At 49.0% G+C, this 22192-nt stretch overlaps 1 protein-coding gene across 1 annotated transcript; it reads left to right on the forward strand.

Moving 5' to 3' along the window:
• Positions 1–1811: 1811 nt before the first annotated feature.
• LOC115390310 (insulin-like growth factor-binding protein 4) lies at positions 1812–21531 on the forward strand. Its single transcript, XM_030094115.1, has 4 exons — positions 1812–2684; positions 16206–16369; positions 18327–18452; positions 19895–21531. Exons 1-4 carry the CDS (start codon positions 2324–2326, stop codon positions 20030–20032), a joined length of 789 nt encoding a protein of 262 aa, XP_029949975.1. The 5' UTR covers positions 1812–2323; the 3' UTR covers positions 20033–21531.
• The last annotated feature ends 661 nt before the right edge of the window (positions 21532–22192 follow it).

The following is a 22192-nucleotide window of genomic DNA, read 5'->3' on the forward strand; positions in this document are numbered from 1 at the left end:
CACATAACATTCGATACAGAGATAAAAAAGAGACAGAGAAAGAAATATCAATATAGACATAGACAAATATCAGTAGAGATGGAGCAGCTGACATATAGTCATATATCAGTTGATACAGACATACATCTGTGGAGACATCAGAGACACATCAGTAGAGACATAGACATACATCAATAGACAGATAATCAGTGGAGATGGAGACATATCAAACGGACAAAAGCACCACAGACAGATGGATTTCAGAGCCAGTAAATATATTTATTAAGCAGCAGAACTTTTTCAGTTTGATTCTGTTGCTGTGTCTGTTGCTGCCTTCATGTGTGTGTATCACAAAGCACACACACACGCACGCACGCATGCACGCACGCACGCACGCACGTACGCACGCACGCACGCACGCACGCACACACACACACACACACACACACACACATCTCGTAAACAGCATATAATGAAGCATTTCAGCAGCTCCACCACCAGCAGCGTCACATCAGTTATTACAGTCAGTCGTCTCGCTGTGAGCTTCCATCTGATGCTCTGCAGATGTTCCTCCTCCGTTACAGATGTTCCTCCTCCTGTACAGATGTTCCTCCTCCTGTACAGATGTTCTTCCTCCTGTACAGATGTTCTTCCTCCTGTACAGATGTTTCTCCTCCTGTACAGATGTTCCTCCTCCTGTACAGATGTTCTTCCTCCGTTACAGATGTTCTTCCTCCTGTACAGATGTTCCTCCTCCGTTACAGATGTTCCTCCTCCTGTACAGATGTTCTTCCTCCGTTACAGATGTTCTTCCTCCTGCAGTCCAGACTGGAGTGTGTGTCAGATTAGACAGACGCCACCGTTGATGTACGGAGGAGCGAACCGGCAGCTCGGCACCGCAGCGCCCACCTGAGCGCCGCTCGGCCTCGTGAGCCTTGGCCGCTGCCCAGGGGCCGCCTATGGCAACCGGCCACCGGCCCCGAGGAGCAGGAGCTGAAAGAACACACACTCACAAAGGCATTACAACGCATGCTGGGTTTCCATGGCAAAACGAGGCAAAGGAACACTGGAGGAAAAAAAAAAGAAAAAAAGACAGGCGTTGACCAATAAAACCCACCGTTTTCAAACGACCCGGGTGGAGGGCGCACACACACACACACACACACACACACACACACACACACACACACCATAATAAAACTGTGGAGCGTCGTTAAAACATATCCTGCGATCCCACTGGTGGGAGGCTTTTTTAGGACGGGTGGGGGCAGGGCAGCAGCAGGGTGGAGGGGTGAGGGGGGGGGTGACTGTCCATTTACCTTTTTATAGCTGCTGGGAGAGGGAGAGAGAGAGAGAGAGAGAGAGAGAGAGAGAGAGAGAGAGAGAGAGAGAGAGAGAGAGAGAGAGAGAGAGAGAGGAGAAGATGTGAGAGCTGATATAATGACAGGAGGGGGAGCACAAACAGGATTGACCACGGCACACACACACACACACACACACACACACACACACACACACACACACACGCTTACACGCTGAGACCTGTCTGGGTTGAGTTGTTTGAGGTTGGGATTCGGACAGCTGATCCCCCAGATGTGCTGTGAGAGCAGGACTCGGCGGCGGGGCGTGGGAGAGGCTGTGGAGTGTGAGAGCAGGAGAGGAGGGCGACCCGGCTGCTTTTTGTTCCCGCTCCTCTCGGTAGATAGCGGGAGGACGAGCGAGGCAGCGTGAGTGTAAGTTTGTGAGTGAGGGAGCGGCAGAGCTCGGGGCTCTTCGGCTCCTCTCTCTCTGGAGAGGCGTGTCCACGCTCCAGTATAAAGTCCAAGGAGAGCCGCTCGCGCTGAGCCATTCTCCGGAGCCCGTCCTCTGCTCTGCACTCCACAGCAAGAAGAGGAAGCTGCAGCTTTTCCTACAGACGCTGCCTTTCCGTGACCTGCTGCCGACACTTGTAGACCACATATTTTTTTTCCAGTCCAAGCACGCGTCAGAGGACCGGAGGAGCCGGCGTTCACCTGGACTCACTGCTGAACAGCCTTCCTGTTTCTTCCAATTCCACCGGCTGCAAGAAGTAGTTCTTATCACACAGCAGAGTGAGGAGATCAAGAAGCGCGCTCCGATTTCTGCAGCCAGACTGAATCGGAGGAAACGGGCAGCACAGCAGAGGCTTTGTGTCTCTGCAAGTGAGACAAGAAGCAGCTGAACATATCAAAGACTGTGTGGACAAAGCTCTCCTCTGAAGCTCCCCGAATCCAGCAGCCCGGGGCAGAAACCGATCCGGCGCCCGCAGAGGAGAGGGAGGCTGACCGGAGGACCGGACTCCAGCCTGCAGGTGCTCAGGGCTGCCATGGGTGGCGGAGGAGGCGGTGCGGCGGCTCCGTCCCGCCGGGGCCTGCTGTGGGCGTTCGGCGCCCTGTCGCTGGTGGCGCTGTGCTCGTCGGACCAGGCCATCCGCTGCCCGGTGTGCTCGGAGGAGCGGCTGGCCAGCTGCCGGCTGCCGGACGGCTGCGAGGAGACGGTGCGCGAGCCCGGCTGCGGCTGCTGCCCCACCTGCGCCCTGCCCAAAGGGGCGCACTGTGGCGTGTACTCGCCCCGCTGCGGCACGGGCCTGCGCTGCTACCCGCCGCGCGGCGTGGAGCGGCCGCTGCACTCCCTGATGCACGGCCAGGGCGTCTGCACCGACGAGAGGGAGGCGGAGGAGAACTCAGGTGAGAGCCGAGCGTTGGCGACCGGACTCCTGACGCGGCGCCGGGGTCACGCTTCACCGAGGTACCGCGGTCATGAGGGTGGAGGAGCAGGGTGGTCCTGGTCCTGCTGGTCCTGCGTAGTCTGAAGGTCTACTTGAAGGACAGTGTGGTGCTTTGTGTGCAGCTTTGGGGCTTTGGAGTTTGCATGTTCTCCCTGTGCACGCCTGGTGCTGCGGCTTGAGGTCGTTTGGTGACGTAGCTGTGGCGGAGCGTTGACCTGTGCTCAGCTCCACCGAGGACCGATTCAATAAAGACGGACAGACGCTGGATGTTTGCTTTTTGGTCACAAACTGCGGCTCGAGTGCCAAAGTACACCGAGAGCCCGTCCAAGGAAGCACAGGTCGTTTCATCGCTTCAGCAACCAGTGTGTAACCAGACACTGGAGGTATGAAGACCGAAAACAAAGATGTTTGAAATCAGTTCAACTCTCTGACTGTCCGCAGAACAAACAGGTCAGGCTTGGTTCTCGTGATTCAGCCGGCGTCACACGACGTCGGTGAGGACCGAGAACCGGACGGGACGGGACGGGACGGGACGGGACGGGACGGGACGGGACGGGACGGAGCTGAGGAGCCAGGCTCCGTCTGCTCAGGGACACAGCAGTGTCTCCGGGTCAGTCTCTCACAGCATGCTGGAGTCAGGGATGTTGTTTGTGCTCGTACTTATGGAATCCAGTTCTCCCACTTTTATAGTTAGGAGAAACTACCGAGTTCCCTCAGGATTTCAACTCAAACATTTGGATCTGCATGTTTGTTGTCAATAAATGAGAATCTGTGCCCAGAAAACAGAATTTGCTCGTCATGCATATTTGTTGGCAAGTATGTTGAATTAGGCAATGGTGGTTTTACTCAAGCACAGCTCACTCAATTATTAAAGTGTGTGTGAGCTCCGGAGGCGAAAACAGTGAGAGAGTCCGCTGTAAGCTTTAACGTCAGCCCAAGCTAATGGTGAAACAGATTTTTACTGGAGAAGCAAAACCCTGAACCTGCTGAAAACCTCCCGAGATCTCAGTAAAACGTGACAAATGGACCAATTTCAACGACTGACGGAACTTCAGGCAAGATCCAGATTATAAAGCAAACAACCCCCCCACCTAGAATCGTCCGGATCATGGAGCATTCATATTATAGAGCATCTTTCTCTAACTAATCTATCATCAGCAGAACTTCAATACCGAACCAGTTTTCTGAGAAAACTAACTAACCCTAACTATAGTGAAGCACTGTGTTAAACCAGAACATCCAGAAACAGTTCAGTTGGTCCGTTTGCATCGAGTTCTGATGCCTTGTTGGGTCTTTCCCTGAGCCCATTGTGTGAGTGTGTGTGTGTGTGAGTGTGTGTGTGTGTGTGAGTGTGTGTGTGAGTGTGAGTGTGTGTGTGTGTGTGTGTGTGTGTTGGCCTGCGCTGCTTGTTTCTGCGGTAATCATGTTTTTTGTGTGCTTGCCGTCACCTCACGGTTTAACTGAGGTCCTGCAGGTAGTTCTGAAGTGCAGGCAGTGAAAGGCAATGTGGTGCTGGGTGAAGTGTGTGTGTGTGTGTGTGTGTGTGTGTGTGTGTGTGTGTGTCTGTGTGTGTGTGTGTGTGTGTGTGTGTGTGTGTGTAATGGGAGGAGGTAATAAAAGCTGCTGCATGAAATGACTGTAATGGAGTGTGGCCAGTGTGGGGCTATTAGAGCTCCCTGCAATCAGTAATTCACTTGTGCTCTCTTACGGATCCCCTCATTCCTCCTCCTCCTCCCTTCTTGTTTCTAATCCTCCTCCTCCTCCTCCTCCTCCTCCTCCTCCTCCTCCTGCTGCTGCTGCTGTTGCAGATGTGTAGCCGGTCTTCCTCCTGCCGATGTCTCTATCGCAGTCCTCTGGGCCGGCTTCTCTTTCCTCCCTCTTTGTTATTGCATTCCTCTCCCGGAGAAGAAAGTCTGTTTCCACTTTTGCTCAGCGGGACATCAAATATTGGATGTCTTATCTACATATTCAGTTCCAGCTCTCTGCTCCAACTTCTCCCTGCACAAAGGGAGTGGTGTTGATTTCCACGGTGGAATATGAGACAATTGTTACAAGGCTTGTTCCAGACAGTTCAGTCCGTGGTGGGAGGCTCGAGGCTGGAGCCAGGACACCAAAGAGCTGGCTGGACTCCCCGGACGCTCGTCCTCACTGCAGCATCTGCTGCCCCCCGCGGCCCTGGCTGCCCCCCCCACCCCGCCTCCCCCCTCCAACAGCCCTCCGAGCGCACGGCCCGGCGTCCAGCTCCTCCGTGAGGATGAGCTCATCGGCGCTGCGGCTGCCAGAGCTGAAATCAGAGCCGTCTGCTGCTGCGCGGCGCCGGCGTCGGCTCGGCCGGCGCATAGCGTGACTGAACGGAATCGGAAAGAGACGGAAAGCTGCTTCCAGCACGATAAAGAGCCGGGCGCCCTCCTCCGTCCACGCCCGCCGATCCCCGGCTCCCCGAACATCAGCTGGGCCCACGCCGCGCCCCGAGGGGGCAGGAGGGCTTCCTGAGGCCTGAGGAGGCGAAGAGACGGAATCAGACCGGAGCTGTGGGGAAGAGGCGTTCTGATGCATTATTAAAGAAGGGGGTGCTTCTCCTGAATACATGTCTGACACCGGCCCACTCCTAGCAACAGGGAACATGCTAGATAAAAATAGAAGAGGGGCTTGAAAAAGCCAGAGAATCCCTGATAACAGGAGCGGGGCACGGAGGCAGGCTTCCACCGCACAGCGCCACACACTCCCTGCTGCTGGCTGCTGGGGAAGGAGGAGGCAGCTGAAGCCAGATCCTGCTCTTCATTAACATCGTCAAAACGAGCCCAAACGGAGCAGATCCGTCTCCGGCTCGGAGGAAACGCTTCGAAATGCTCCACAGAGGGAAACCGTGGGTGCCAGAACTCGTCGATACATCTGCTGGAAACCAACAAACTTCAGTTGAACTTTATTTCATAAGTGAAGGGAATAATTGAAATATGAAATGAGTAACAGGTGGGAAAACTGCACTGATTAAAGGAGCACAGCGCCGATCTGTGTCTGTCTTTTAGAAAACTGTGATTTTCACCAGAGCGATGCGTTCTCTGACACCAGGTCAATTTTTTACTTTCGCAGGGATTTCTGTTCTCCCAGCATGCCTTCTTTCTTGTCATTGTGCCTTTATTTATCCTTTAGTCTTGATTAAAAGAAGTGCAGGTTAGACTGAGCCTATATTCTACTGAAACATCCTTTCAGGTTTGAACTAAACAAGACGTGAATGTATTCAGACAAACTGGGGATGTGAAAGAAGCTGCGGGGAAACCTGCAGACATCCGGATCAGCTGGTCAAAGGGGCGGGGCTTCAGCCGGCTCCAGTAATGCAGTCTGACACTCCGGTTCTGTAACGTTAAACTGGTCGAGGCTCTGAAGCTCCACCGGTGAAGCCGAGCCTCTCCGTGTTGCGTCCCGATTCCTCCAGCTGCGGTAAAACGCCGTCTCTCCGTGTGAAACTCCTCAGGAATTCTCAGTCCTTGCCGTGCGGCGAGGCGAGTGCGTCACGACGGTTCCCAGTTAATTGCTGGTTGGCAGCGCTGCTTTCCTTTAAAACACATTTATTTGATGAGTTTTGTCCGCTGTGCTGCTGAAGCGGCTCTAATCGTCCCGTGTTAAAGGTAATGTGCTGGATTAGAGCGGCTTCATGCACCCAGCCCGCTGCAGGCGGAGGAGAAACCACCGTGCTCCCGCATTCCTCCTCATCTGCTCCGCCGTCGGGTCCTCGGCGCCGCTCTGTGTCGGAGAAACGGAGATTATTTTCTAACCCGTACAGATGTCCGCCTCGCCGGGTAACAGGCCCGGCTTCCTGTCTTTATCAAAGCAGCATGTTCACGCACATTCTCCCGGGTTCACGTGTTTTGGGGGAACTTCAAGCTCATTAAAGTCGTCTTTTTCTCAGGACGGCGAGGTAAACGACTGGAGGATGTTCTTTAATGCGCCGTATTTGCTTTCTTTGGGTCGCGCAGCGCATTTGGACAGCTGTGGCTGGTGTGCGGGAGGAAATGAGATTAGCTAATTGCTGTCCTCTGTGGGACTTGGACCCCCCGTCCAGGGCTGGAGCCCGGCCGTGACACACACACACACACACACACACACACACACACACACACACTAAGTAAACTGGATCTTTATGAGTCCAGACTTCATGTGAGAGCCGGTTCAGTCATAAAAACTCTCAAACCTCTTCTAAAAAAAGTCTGTGCATGTTTGCAACATAAAAAAAGAATAAAGGTGCTGGAATGTTTGCACTGGACTAACGTCTATCTGAAAGAAGATAGTAATTATACTGTGCACGGAGGCGTGCTTGCAGAAGTGTTGCATGCTGGAAGTTGTTCTCAAAAAGAGTCAATACGCAACAAAAGTTTTGACAATGTGGCGTAAACAGGGCCTGAGACGTGCAGCTAATGCTAACCCCGGCTACTGCGGAGGCTAATGCTACACGGGGCTGTTCTGTACCGACGACACAAGATAGTTAGCACTGGGATTTTAATTCCCTGTAGAAATAGTTGAGTTTCTAAATAATGCTAATTCAAGGCTGCTATCGCTGACACCGGCTAATGCTAATATCAGCGTGGGAGGTTAGTTCTGGTTGCTGTCAGGGTTTCTGAGACGCTCCACTTCCTGTAATCAGACGTTCAAGCTAATGCTAACAGCTGAGCAGGGCGGGGAGAGACAGCGGCTCTGCAGCTCTACAGCCCAGCAGAGCCGTCAGCTCGCTGCAGGTTTCCCTCCGTCCCTCACACACTGAGATCAGGAGGAAATGAGTTTCCCCTGATGGACGACTCAGACCAATTCACATTTCTAGTTTTTCTTTTGTTTTTCTCCAAAATTAAAGGGGAGCGAATTCCTTCTGAGAACAGACAACAGTACGACTCTCAGAGGAGACAATGAACCCAGAACAGGTTTTACTTTCACCGCAGAACAAAGCTGCGACCCCGACGCCATCCACAAGATGAAGGATCAGTTTGTCCTGAAGACGATCCATCTGGAAGCGCTCCTGCTTCATCTTCCACTCATGTTTTCATCTCTGAACCAAACTTGGATGACTTGTTTTAGACTTTCATCAACAGTCCAACAACCAAAGGAACTATTGATTTCCTCAGTGAAAAGTCAGAAACCAGCAGAGAAGCAGCAGAGTTCATGATTATCGCTGTCGGTGCTGTGGGTAGAGTTCAGGTCGTCGTTAGCAGCGTTCTTATAGATATGTTCTCTCTTCCTTATTTACATCCTCATCCTCATCCTTTTCATGTTGGTCATCACCTTCGCTGTCATTGTTTTCCTCTTTATTGTCTTCAGTGTTGTCGTTATGAAGATTGACTTCATCAATGAATGTCACCATTTTTACAAGTCACTGAAACTTTTAATTCATCGTGTAGAAGTGAAAAACTGTACAGACGGTGTCTGTGATGGTGAGCCAAACACTGCGCGCAGATTGGTGACGATGCTGAACTCCTGTCAGTTTCCTGGAGCTGCTGTCTCTGACATGCTGTGACGCTGAACTCATGGGGTCAACATCTTTCATATTAAAACGATGGAAAAATCCCCAAGTGAACACGTTTCCTTTCTCTTTCTCCGGCTGCTGGTGTTCAGACATCGTCTGCAGCCTCTGAAGATCTCCAGCATGTGTTCAACATTTCTGCAGCCCCATTAGTGAAACTATTCACACATGGAGGGAGAGGAGTGATGCCAACCAGCAGGAATACAACTCCATGAACCATTCCCGTCGATAAAAGAAACACCCTGACGTCAAAAGAGGCACGATTCAACGACTGACAAACAGTCAGAGGTAGCTGTGCTCTGCAGATTTAACACACGACCTGGATTCATTGCTTCACTGTGGATTCCACTGAGCTCACTTGTCGTTCTTGTGAAATCTGTTTGACTTGGGTTTCAGTAGGAAGTGAGCGGTTTCAGGTAATTCTGCACATCAACAGTCACTTTCTCCCCAGTCACTCAGCGTGGAGCCGACTTTCCTCCGACAGCCCCAGCTGTGGAGGAGCTCAGACTTTTCTTTGGCCTCTCTGCTTTGTGACAACAGCATCAGACATCAGCTGATGATTAACCGATTCACAGAAAGGTTTTGCCGGGAAAAGCTTTGTTCTGACACTGGCAGTCTCCACTGTTGACTGAAGGAGACGTGTTCTGGTCCCGAGCCCAGTCCACTTCTGAGTCTGCTGCCAAGTCCTCTGGAAGCTGCTGTCAATACAGTGTAAACAGTTTTCTCCAGTGTCATGAGGAACCACAACACCACCATCCATGTTGTTCTTTCTCCTTCTGTGAAAGTTTTATGGGCTGGAAGTGTGTCAAAATGTTTGGACACCAAATGGCACGTGAATGAATGAAGGAGCAGAAGAGGAAGGACGGAGGCAGGAGGGTGGAGGAATGCTCATAAAATACATTCAATTAGTACCGAGAGCATTACTCTGTGCAACTTTCTGGAAACTGGTGTCTAAACACTTCATGTAGTAAAAAGTGGATTTACTTTAGTTGATTCTGTAGATAAATATCAAGTAATTACTGGAATTTATGGGTGGCACATCAGCTAACGAACGATTCACTCACTTCAGCTTAAGTTACATCAGTCAGTGGGAGGAAGATGCTCTATAATCCAGATATTAGAGGAGGAAAACACGCTATAATCTGGATGTTAGAGGATGGAAGACACTCTTTAATCTGGATGTCAGAGGGAGGAAGATGCTCTGCAATCTGGATATTACAGTAAACAGGGGTTCAGCGAAATAGTAACCATTAGGAGAGCAGTTCTGGTTAAAGAGAATGCTAACTGTGAATGCTAATGCTAATTGCTAAATGCTGATGGACTAATAACTGAACAGAATAGGCCGAGGCTTTGCCTGATCTTCAACCGGTAAAAACTTGCCTTGAAATGTGAGATTGTCAGTGGAATAGAGTCTCCAGCTGCTGGAGAGACGACCGTCTTTACCGCGCGAGCCTCAGACGCCCAGAGAAAAGCTGAATGAGAGGTTTATCGGGAGTGTCGGGCACATCGGGGTCGGCCCTGGGTTTGAGTTCGGAAAAGTGGGCGTGTCCACCAGCGAATGAGCCCACGAGCCACATGTCGACAGCCCAGGGTTCGGGGAGCAAAGTGAGGGGGCTTCTGGGTAATCTGTTCTCTGATTCTTCTGTTCAGTCTGAATGCAGCGATCTAACGTCCCTTTTTATCGTCCAATCAGAAGACCTGTCCTGCTCACTTCATCGCTGCCTGTAATTTCAGCGTACTCGTACGAGACTCCTCACGCAACTTGTGATTGTGTATAAATGTCTGGCGTAATGGCCCGTCTTCCATCAGACCTGAGCCAGTGGAAGTATAAACCAGTGAGGAGCATTCTGCCAATCCCGCTGAGCATAACTAAATATTTATTTGAGGCGGATATTTGTCTTTGGGGTTTACAAGCTTGGCCTGAAAAAACCACTAAGAGTGGAATCTGAAATGTGATCGCTGCAGAGAGAGGGCCAGTGTATAAACAGTCTGCTACGTGGGCCGGACTTTGTTATTGTGTACATTCAGTGATTGGACCCACGGTGACCCGGAGCTCTCTGCTTTCTCGGAGTTGCGCCCGGTAATACATGCGCTTCACCGTGTCACTCAGGGGGTTTTCAATCAGGCCCCTCCAACTTTCACCACGTCCTAACTGATGGAAATACAAAGCATAAGGTTTCCTGAGCCGGTCAGAGGCTGGTAACCTGAAGCCTGGGTGATCTGCACACACTGAAAGGTCACACATCCACAAGTGGTTCAAAGGGGAATCGTGCTTGCACACTGTGGAAGCGGATATGAACGGGAGGCGTTTGACCTGAATGAGGAACGCCAGGTGTGTTTTACTGACTCACTTCTCTATCACTGCATCTCTAGCACACAGTTTCCTGATGAGTTCCAGGAGATTTTATGTTGTAAACAACAATCTCTTTGTCTGCCTCCTTCTCATTGATGTATTTTAGTCAGAGTCCACTGATACAAGGATCAGCCATAACATTAAGACCAACGACAGGTGAAGGTAATAACACAGTCTCTTGGCTCCTGTTAGCAGGTTCATGGATATTTCAGGCAGAAAATGAGCATTTTTTCCTTAACGTAGTTGTATAAACCACAAGCGTGATGATTTTGATCCGGTTTGAGATGTCTGAGTGAGTGTGAATGTGTCTGCAGGCCTCAGACAGGAGGCTCAGAGGGAGAGGGAGAGGGACGGTGGGTCTCGGTGCTGCAGGACGTCCTGCTGCTTCTGTCAGAATCCACAGAGCTGCAGCATGCTGACCTCTGTCCACCACCAGGGGGCACCAACCCTGATGAGGGAGCTTCAGAAGTGGTCAAGGAGGGTCCGCTCTGATAGCTCAAAAAATGGGTAGAAGGGTGTGTGTCTGGTTTCCTGGTGGAGGTGAGCTGGTGAAGCACTGTGAGACTGTGGGAAACCTGTTAACATGTCATCTGTGAGGACATTGCCTTAACAGTATTCAAAGCAGATTTCACCAAAACAAGGCTCAGGAGTGTTTTGAGGAACACAACAAGCATCTGTGGGGTGTGTGGAGACGAGCAGGACTGAAAGGCCTCCAAGCCACACTGTGACATAAAGACATACCTACAGACAATCAGGCTATAATGTTTTGGCTGATTAGAGCAGACAAAAGAAGATAAGCATCGGTTGGTTCTGGTTCTGAGTGTAATTACATGTTTACTGAGGACTTGGGTTTACTGCTGCAGTGCACCTGAGTCAACTCAGGCCAGATAATTGTCAGTCAGATTTGAGCAGCATGTGAATCCAAGTCGAATGAAACCACAGAGAGAAGTGGCGACTTCCTTCATGGAAAACAGCAGCGGCAGCAAACAGGACATGCCACCTCTGACCCACTTCCAGATCTCTGGCTGGCCCTGCCAGCGGCCCAGCCAGGAGTCACAGCACTGCGACCTGACGCAGAGGAAAATAAAGCGGCAAAAAGGAACAAGTTGGATTGAAGGAAGCAGCTGAAACTTCGCTGGCTCTTGTGGAAGAAAGTGCTGATGAGCAAGGCAACAGGACTAAAAATACAAACAGCCGGGAGACACTTCCCTCTTGAACGAGCCGAGCCAAGCAAGACCAGAGTCTGAAATTTAGAGAAACCTGGTCGTTTGTCCAGCTCCTGTTGCAGAGAACGGGGCCAAGGCGTCGGATGGAAGCACGGGTCGGAGGCTTCAGGTGGAGGCGTCGGGTGGAAGCATTGGGCGGAGATGCCATGTAGAGGCGTCGGGTGGAGGCCAGGCAGCTGTGGGTGGAGGCGTGTCTGCCTTTGTGCACTGCGGGTCTGGGGAAGGCTACACATGACTCCCAAGCCTTCTTTCATCGTCTCGTGGCCAACAGTGGTGAAGTGGAAAGCCTGGCAGTGACCTTAGATATTGAACAGAGCTCAGATGGGCTCCAGTGATCAGAGAGAGAACAGCCTCAGAACACCAAAACCCTCAAGGTGCTTTGGGTTTGGTGCCAACGTGAGAAAAAGTTCCAGCAGAAAGAAGAAAACACTGCAGAGCCAACGAGCCCGCAGGTGGAAGAAAAGACGGCTAACACTCACTCTGTGAATGAAACCCTCTTCACTACACACACACACACACACACTAGATCACCATCTCATGTCCTTTGTGAAAGTGCAAATACACCACAACAGCCTGAAGAGGTGGGGGGCAGGAGGGGGCAGAGATGGGGTTGTTAGAGCAGGAGGAGGTGGGGGGGCAGGAGGGGGGTATTTCCTGAGGAAGCAGCTGGGTGCCCGTAGAGTGTTGGAGCTGCAGGGATACCAGGATGTAAAGGTGGATGTGGCACAGCCTTAGAGTTACAGAACAGCGCTAGGGCGAGAGAACAGCACTGGGGTGAGAGACCAGGGTTATAAAACAGTGTTAGGGTTAGAGAACAGCATTAGTGTTACAGAACAGCATTAGGGTTAGAGACTAGGGTTATAAAACAGCGTTAGGGTTAGAGAACAGCATCAGGGATAGAGACCAGGGTTAGGGAACACCATTAGGGTTAGGGAACAGCGCTAGGGCAAGAGAACAGCACCAGGGTTAGAGACTAGGGTTAAAGAACAGCGTTAGGGTTAGATACTAGGGTCAGAGAACAGTAGGTTAGTGTTAAAGAACAGTGTTAGCACCACACAACAGTGTTAGGGTTATAGAACAGTGCTACAGTCAGAAGGTTAGGGTTAGGGTTATAGAACAGCACTAGGGTTAAAGACCTAGGGTTAGTGAACAGTGTTAGGGTTATAGAAGAGCGGTGGCAGGGTTCTCTGGCATGGCTGCGGTGTAGTAGATGAAGAGCAGGAGAGCTGGAACAGAGCTGCAGATTGCCCCCTGGGGCAAGAACAAGGCTCAGTGTCCTTGTGGTTAACCTGGCCTCATTTTTAGCCTCGTTTCAGCATGTTCAGCTGTACGGGTTGTACAGGGCAGGACGAGCAGGACCGAGAAGAACAGGGCGGATGGTTCTCGCCTGAAATTCGCCCGTGAGGTATTATTAGGCTGCACTGATGAAAAGTCATGAAACACAAATCCTCAAAAATCAGCTGACTTCTGACAGATTTTCTCACAAGCTATGACTACAGGAATACTACATTTTCAAGTGAAACTATGTTCACAAATATGCAAATTCTGCATAATCTGATGACAAGGAGGCCTGGATTTAAAATGTCAGAAAATGACCAATGAACGAGAAGATACATTTGGTTTTACTGCATGTTTTTGATGATACTGTGAAGCTCATGTCACAAAGGTGAGACATGGAGGTTAATCTTATCTGACATCGAGTGGCCATACGTAGAAGGCCTGGAGGTCACTGTAACCACAAAAATGTGGACACAAAGATCAATTTTTCTGATTTCTGCTAGATTTTGAATTTTTCAGATGTTATAAACAATCTGTGACATGAGTAGAAAACTTTGATCATTGCATGGCCACAAAATTTTACCCTCACTGAAGACATCTACCAAAAGGATTTATGGGATTTATGGCACGATCTGGTCACACCCCTGCTGTTGACTAGTTTCACGGGTCTGTCTTACACTCGTTTCAATATGTCTGTAGAGTGTAGTGACGTGGCGAGGGCAGAGGGTGCACAAGCCGGTAGGCTGCTGTAATCAAGTTACCAGAGTTCTGGCAACCTGATCCAGAGTTCCAGCTCCGAGGCATAACGGTGGATAAAACAACATACTAGCAGGTTGTAGCAGCGTTGGATTCGTCCACCGCCCACTGAATGGGGGGATTGCTGCGAGACCCACCGGGCCAAGGAAAACACACCACTCTCAAGACACAGCTCCTCCGTCTGGTCCAGCTGTCCGGCTCAGATCGAGCAGAACGCCTTCTGTCTCTCAACAGGCTGGGGGACAGTAAACCCACGGAGCTAATGGAGAACATGCTGGCTTTTGAGAACATTCTGGCTGCCGTCGACACGGTGAGGGATCAGCATAGGATGACAGCACACTGTTTTTTCCACTGGTGGTTTGAATCCTGAGCCAAGTGCTGCACACCTCCAGGATCGTTCCTGGTGCAGGAAAACAACCGACCTGGCACATTTCCTCTTGAATACTGGAGGGTCCTGCCATTTAGGTTTTTTGAGATTCTAGATATGCTGCTTGGTCTTAAAGGTGCAGCACAAGTGTTCCAGCGACTGACGGACTCGGTGCTCAGCGGCTTGCTTTTCCTGTTTGTTTACCTGGATGATACTTCTACAACTGCCTCATTATGTACATGGCTCACATGATACACCCCCCATATGAGGTTCTGAGGGCCAGTAAGACCAAACAGGACAAGGACTTGTACCCAGAAAGGATCCTAGCATTTGAGAACGCTAAGACTGCACTCTGCAGCATCGCCATGCTGTCGCATCCTTCCCCAGCTTCCGCCCGTGGCGCTCAGCGCCGCTGTCTCGGATTACGCAGTGGGGGCGGTATGTGAGCGGTGGGTGGAGTCTGGAAGCCTCTGGCATTTTTCAGCAAACAGCTGTGTCACAATGAGAGGAAATACAACATGCTTGACAGGGAACTCTTGATTCTTTTTCTTGCCATAATTCACTTTAGATTTTTGCTGGAGGGTTGGGAGTTCACCGCTTCTGTGGCCCGCAACCTCCTCACCTTCCCCACGTCCCAGGGTATATGCAGATAGCATCAGTGAAGCTAGTGGGGGGTGAAGTTCATCTGGCCTGGCCTCAGGAAGGATGTCAGAAGCAGGACAGCCGCCTGTGTGGCATATCAACGTGCCAAAATACACCGTCACACCGAGACCCTGCTCGAGCCGTTTGTTACGCCTGAGAAGAGGTTCAACTTAGTCCATCTGGACTTGCTGGGTATGTTTCCCAAGGCTTTACTCACCGACAACATCAGCTGAGGCGGCACACGCCTTCATTTCCAGGTTCAGCACGCCGCCAGACGTCACTTCAGACAGCGGTTCTCAGTTTGCCCCTGAGCTTTGGACTGGGGTGGCTAGGAGCCTCAGTATTATTCTGCAAGGGAATGGACTGTGAGTGCTTCCATTGCACCATGAAGGCTGCCCTCTGACCCCCCATCACAGACAGCCGTCAGTCGCGGTGGGCCTGCATTCGGCCCTCAAGGATGATCCACAGTTGTCTTCTGCCATGTTTTCTTGTTTTCGTAGTGTTTTGTGCTTACGTTGCACTTTGTCTTTGTACAGTAGTGTAGAATCTACACTATGGGGGTCTCAAACTCAGCTCCTGGAGGGCTGCAGTTCTGCATGTTTCCCACATCTCCCTGCTTCAGAGCAGCTGACTGTAATAAGGCCCGTGATCCGGCTTTCTGCTGTACCAGATGAACCTTCATGAGCTTCAGGTATGTTGAAGCAGGGAGAACATTGATAACATGCAGGGGTGCACTTCAGGACCTGAGTTTGAGAGTCTTGGTGTGCAGCAAAGAACTGTGTGAGGATGTCAGTAATACGCCAAACGGAGCCTAAAGAGAAACTACAACCTATTTAAAGCATGGTGGAGGTATTGCCATGCTGTGTGGATGTCTGGCTGCCTCTGGTATTGGATCAAACAAATGATAAGATGTGAATTTTACATTATTTACAGAGAAATGTGTTTTGTGTGGGGACAACCTTTGAAGAGCTCTGAACTCTGAACTTTGACTTCAGCACATCACAGTGGAAGAACGTCAGAAACCAGCAGCTGACAGGAAGCTTCAAGATGCATTCAGGATACATTAAAGGTCTTTCAGTGCTGCCAAAAACTCTGGGTCGACTGTGCATGAAAGTCATGCATGGACACACATGTCATGTTTTCTGTGTTAATCTGTTGATCAGAGATGTAGTGAAGACATTCCAGGAGGACAGATTATTTCTCTCACATGCAAACCAAAATCAAAGCTGAAGCAACAAACCAACTTTCCAAAAGCAGTAATCAACTCATAAGAGCACATACTCAGAAATTCTTCCCTCGCATCAAAAGTCACGGTCCATCTCTTCCTGACATTATTTTTCCTTCTTGTTCAGTGACAGAGCGGCAGGAAGAGATCGTTCCCGAACATCCCAACAACAGCAACATCCGCTGCAGCCCGCAGGACAAGCGCTGCATACAGAAGACTCTGGCCAGACACCCCCCCAAATCCATCAACCAGAGGAACAACGCAGCCCGAGAGGACGCCAAGCCGGTGCTGGTGAGACCATCCGGGGCCACATTCAGACCGGTCTGATCCAGATTAGATAGTGGAACCCGCAAAATGGTTTAGCGGTACAGAAGATGAATGAATGGATGAATAATCCCGGGGCTTTCTTAGTTCTCTTTGCCGGTGTTTCCCCTCACACTAATGTTAGCAACAGTCAGTCAGGATTTCTGTAGCATTTAGCATGCCCGCTTTCACAAATTCATCCTCATAGCTTTGATGCTAATGCTATGATGCTGGGTAGCTAGCTTTCGACGCTGATCGCTTCTCTGGAGCACTGCTGCCATCTGCAGCTCAGTTCTACCTCTCAGCGTTATGACCGGGGCTAAGACTGAAGTGGAACCCCCGGTGGACAGACTGACTCCCGACACTGACAGTGACGTGGAGTCACACCTGGGGAAGAAGTTAGCTACAGGAGCTGGACTTGGATGCTTAAAAGTAGTTTTATAGGCTTTAAAATGTTGGGAGGAGCAGGTGGAACTAAAGCATGAGAATATCTGGGAGGAACTTAGGAACAATTCTGTGTGAAGACATCGGAAAGTGTTGGACATACAACACTGTTAACTGTTAACAGCTGTTTGTTTCCATATATTTTTTTCCCTTCATAAAGCAAGATCTGGTGTGGAAACTGACTGGTGTAAGAGGGAGGTTTTTTTAATGAGGGTCACCTTATATTTGGACTAAAACGACATTGGTGCTCCAGAAAACAGGCACCTCGCCACATGCTGCGTCGGCCCCAGCAGGTGTTTCACATTTAGCTTTTATGGCTCCAAAGCCACAAGCGTAAAGATCGAGTTATAAATTGCACAAATTAGTTTTTTACAGACCGTAACATTTAATTGCGGCTTTGTGAAATAAAATTCAGGTGTATATTGACATCAGAATGCAATTTGCTGGTTTATTATGGGCAACAGTGGGATCATAACATCCCCATTAATCAGTAACAGGCACATAATTCAGTCTGTTCCTTTAACTCAGTCAGAGTTGTGTTACAAGAAACACAACCAGGCCACAAAGGCCCACATGTACATTTATCTGGGCCACCCACCCAGGTAGAATTAACCCAACCACAAAATCATTTTTGGAAGCCTAAGTTGGACATTTTAAAAATGTTTTGAGGTCTTATAGAGAGCAGCTCCTTGGCCTGGTTGTTCAGACCAGAATGAAGCTTTTATTAGTTGGCCTGGAAAGTCCAGTGAATTGCAGACAGACAAGTTTCAATTTCTGTGTTGAATAAAATTCCACAGCAGCACATGAAAACAGAGAAACACCTTCAATCACGGGTTGTCCACGGCCGAAAACATGGCCAGTTAATCCACCGTGGCGGCTGCTGAAGGCAGCCACTGAAACACAGTCACACTGCTGGAAGCAGTCGTGACTCCGTCTCATCCCGCTGCAGTCCGTCCATCAGAGGACAAACTGAGGGACGGTCACACCCTCAGAGAAAGACCTGATCTGGAGGAGAAGCCCCATCCTTTTCTCCAGGAGAAGCAAGGGAGTGCTATCTGCTGCACAATAAAAGTCCAGTAACATGCTTTTAATTACAGATCTGCAACCCAGGCATGTCCAAAGTCCGGTCCAGAGATGATCCATGCCCATGGTCAGATCACTGTCCTCTGTGACTGAACACTTTTAGGCATAACAAAATGGAGAATTAGCATTTCATCATTTTGTGATGCCTAAACCTGAGTGCAACACAGATTATGTAACGTAGAGCTCTGCAGTAACAGTTAATAAGCAGCTAAAATAAATAATTGACAGATATTAAAACCTCTTGATCATAAACCAGATCAAATCTTGACAGTCCTGACCTGTTGGGTGTATTGTTAGAGGTTAGGGTTTTCAGAGACCTTCTAACACACTCAGCATTTCATATCCCAGGACAGAAAGACTTCCATTCCTGTTAATTTGTGTTCTGGTAAGTATTTGAAAAGGTGTGGTTCTCCCACAGGCTCCGTGTCGTGCAGAGCTGCAGAGAGCGTTGGACCGGTTGGCATCGAACTCTCGCACACACGATGATCTCTTCACCATCCCCATACCCAACTGCGACAAGAACGGAGACTTCCATCCCAAACAGGTCTGTGATCGCCCAACACGTCCTCCCTTTGAGTTATACTGAACCACTCCTGCTGGCCAACTGTGAATCTCTATTGTCCAACCAATCTTCAAACTACTTCAAACTTCAGAGATCTGTGGCCAAAACACGAAACATGGCTGCAGCCAATCACATATAGCATGATTGGCCTGAAAGCATTCACGTGTCCCAAGCTCAGACGCACAGAGGTTCAGGAGCTCAAAAGTCTCAGAAGTCGAGAATCTCAGAAGTTCAGAAGTCTTAGAAGTTCAGAATCTCAGAAGCTCAGAAGTCTTAGAAGTTCAGAATCTCAGAAGCTCAGAAGTCTTAGAAGTTCAGAATCTCAGAAGCTCAGAACGTCAGAAGTCTTACAAGTTCAGAAAGTCAGAGTTTCAGAATCTCAGAAGTTCCGAAGCAGACTGTTGCAGCCAAGTCCAGACTGTTTTCTGCTGATTTCCTCTCAGAAGTCTGAGTTAGGGTTAGGGGCAGTGACCACTCCCCTGTCGTGACGGAGGCAGTTTGGATTTGGACGCCGTTATTCTCCATGTTTTTTTCTGCAGTCACCAGATTGGACCAGCATGTGCGATAAGAGCGAGCTGCAGATAAGAGCTGCAGACGCAGTCACAGATAAAAGCCATCGCACGTCTGAGGTCTGAGGATTGTGTAACGTGGTTAAAGTATTTCTGTCAGCTCGCATTTGCAGGCATCTGTTTACTGTTTAACTAAAAGTGGTGGTGATAAAACCCTGTGGGGAAGTGAAGCCCGGGTCAGCGGGGACGAGCTCTCCTGGAAACTCATTCAACGTAAAACATCAGGAAACGTGCAAAGACACAATAAATCTTGTATTTCAGATACTGTTTTTGTTGGAATATTAAAGGACTTGGAAAAAAGACAAAACATATGACTAGCAAGTCCTCTGTTTTTATGCCTCTAATCTGGAGAACGTGTCCGAATGCTGAAAACCTTCAGTAGGAGTAAAGGATCTCTGATCTGCTAGCTGTTAGCCGTTAGCACAACAATGGCATCACTTCACTTAAAATGTTTCTAATGAATTAAAATCAGAAAAAAGTTCATCATCAGCCCGAGAAGAAACAAGAAACTGTTCAGCAGCTTCAAAATATTCATGAAACAGAAAAAACAAACGGTCCATCTCGCCTTGCTAACCACTGTGCAGCCAAAACTAATGCCAAAGCTATTGTCCCTGGTCAAGACCAGCTCTGTTACTATTTCATTAAACTCCTGTTTACTGGTAAGGGACGACTAATCGATTCCGGGCTAACTTCTGAGAAAATGAAAAACGTCTCACTGGAAGGAACATGAGCATTAGCCGGAGTCTATCCACCTGTGGTTAGCATTAGCGTGCCTAAGTAAAGGTTAGCTTTGTTCTGTGAGAGCTGTCTGCACGTTGTCCTCTGAGGATCACAGCTGAATTTTTCTGCCCACAGTGCCACCCTGCACGCGACGGCCAGCGGGGAAAGTGCTGGTGCGTGGACCAGAAGACGGGCATGAGGCTGCCGGGGCCGCTGGAGCTGCGAGGCGATCTGGACTGCCACCAGTTAATGACCGCCACCCTGAGAGACTGAGGGGGGCCGGCGGGCGGAGGGGCGGGCGGAGCAGGACCAGCTGAATTCTACTGGTGCTTATTAGCAGAACTACAGGACTGAAGGACTCCATCCTTCAGCCTCACTCTGCTGGGCCAGCGCTACTCCAGCTTCAACAAGGAAAACGTTGAATTATGTTCTTTTGATGTTTTGTTTTTCTGTGTGTGTGTGTGTGTGTGTGTGTGTGTGTGTGTGTGTGTGTGTGTGTGTGTGTGTGTGTGAAAGAGCGAGCGAGTGAGAGAGGTAAAGAGACAGAGAGGGGGTAAGGAGAGAGAGAGCATGTGATCTTTTGAGCACTTGTGTTTCGTCGACATGAACTTCAGAATGACAGATTTAAAAAACGTACGATTTTAATTAAAAGCTCGTAAACAAAAGAAGAAACGCCACATCCACATAAAAAAAAGACTTGTGATCTCTGTGAAGATGAAGACTGCTTTGTGTTTTTCTGGTCTAACTGGGAAGTGGGAATGCTGTCAGACTGGGAACTTCTCACCAATACTGTGGGAATTTTCACGAAGTAAATGAGTTAACGTTTGTACATCTACTATCTACTTGAGTCAGTAATTCTTTCTTAGCGATGCACTCTGTCATAACCTAGCTTTATTGTAATTAGTAGTGTGTTTAAAAGTAAGTGGGAAGTTTAGACTTTAAAGCGGGGAAAGATTCATGTGAACAATGTCAAATTGGAAATTCCTACCAATATAAGTTATAGATTGTATTTCTTTATGATGCGCCTTGTAACAGCTGATTTTTTATTTTTGCAACTAATGGCCAGTGGATTTCACTGACCGAACTGTTTTCCACTTCATGCTTCATGTCACGCTCAGCCATTCTCACATGCCCCGGCGGTGAGGAACACTCGTGGACACTTTGACATATGGACGACCTTGGGATGAAGGACAACCCGCTCTGACGGCGTGTCCATAATTAACTGATAATTAATTCTGATGATTAAAAACGGTCAAACTAGGAGCTTTTGGTGCATTCATGGTCAACTGGGAAAGAGGTGAATTATGACTTGCGCCGAGGGAATCTGTGTCTGGGAACTTCCCAGTAAGGTTCAGAACGTGTCGCTCTGCATGGCAGCAGTGGGTCATCTACACAAGAAAGTCATACATTTTACTGATGCACTTTGTTTTTGCATGGATTCATTGAGGATTTATTTTGGGATATTGGCAAATGGGAATTTTGAAAAAAAAAAAAAAAAAGTGGTCAAAATGGGAACTTTTGGTGTGTTCTTTACAAACTTCCATGAGGCAAAATGCCATGTGCTGACTGAAAAATGGGACTTTGCCAAGTGGTTGTTCATTGCACTAATACATTATCCCCTTTGTGTTTTCGTCAGTCAGTGAATGCACTGAAACTGGGAACATTCCACTGGGAAACTGGGAACATTCCACTAAGAAACTGGGAACATCCTACTGGGATCCAGTATTAGCTGATGTTGAACTCTGTAATAAACCAACATTTTCCAAAATCCACATGGACCTCACAGGAGTGTGTGTTGACTTATGGGAAGGTTACTTGGTTATTTCTTGCTGTGAGGTGAACGCTCTCTGTATGACAGTAGGAATTTTCCTAACTGGTAACTTTCACCTTGTTTCCATTTACACTTAACTAAATGTGCTGAGGGGATATTATCAATCCAACCAAGTGTCATTCCATCCACATGTCTTGGTTGTCAGACTAACCACTTTCCTGAAGTAGGAACTCTTGGAATTGGAACAATCCCAGTTTCCAGTTGCATGAATACACCATAATATCAGTATTACTTTAAAAGAAAGAGCTTTAGCTCTCCCAGCTGAGATAAAGTCAGACTGGTTTGTTCTTTCTGCTTCAGGACAACCCAGACAGTCTCCCAACCAAACCACTGTGTGCTTTTCTTTCAAACTATTTCTGTGTCTTTTGGGGTTTGATCTTTTGTAAAAGTCATCTCCCACAAGGAGATACAAAAACCCACCAAACTGTAAGATGTGTGTTAGCCTGAGCACAAACTCGAGTTGTAAAGTAATAACAGCTGTGAAAGGAACAGCAGATAAACAGAAGAAAGTAAAATGTGGCAGTAATTCTCTTGTCTTGAAACAATAAGCTGGAGTTTTTCACCGAACAAACCAAAGTGAACACGGAGATTAGCCTGAAAAG

The sequence above is a fragment of the Salarias fasciatus genome, chromosome 6 (assembly GCF_902148845.1).
Source record: "Salarias fasciatus chromosome 6, fSalaFa1.1, whole genome shotgun sequence".
In the NCBI taxonomy this organism is placed as follows: domain Eukaryota; kingdom Metazoa; phylum Chordata; class Actinopteri; order Blenniiformes; family Blenniidae; genus Salarias; species Salarias fasciatus.

Bases quoted from the DNA above. Each gene is read 5' to 3' on its own strand.
- LOC115390310 (XM_030094115.1), top strand. From the start codon at position 2,324: ATGGGTGGCGGAGGAGGCGGTGCGGCGGCTCCGTCCCGCCGGGGCCTG. The intron at 2,685-16,205 runs GTGAGAGCCGAG...CTTCTTGTTCAG, and splicing joins GGAGGCGGAGGAGAACTCAG to TGACAGAGCGGCAGGAAGAG. The intron at 16,370-18,326 runs GTGAGACCATCC...GTTCTCCCACAG, and splicing joins AGGACGCCAAGCCGGTGCTG to GCTCCGTGTCGTGCAGAGCT.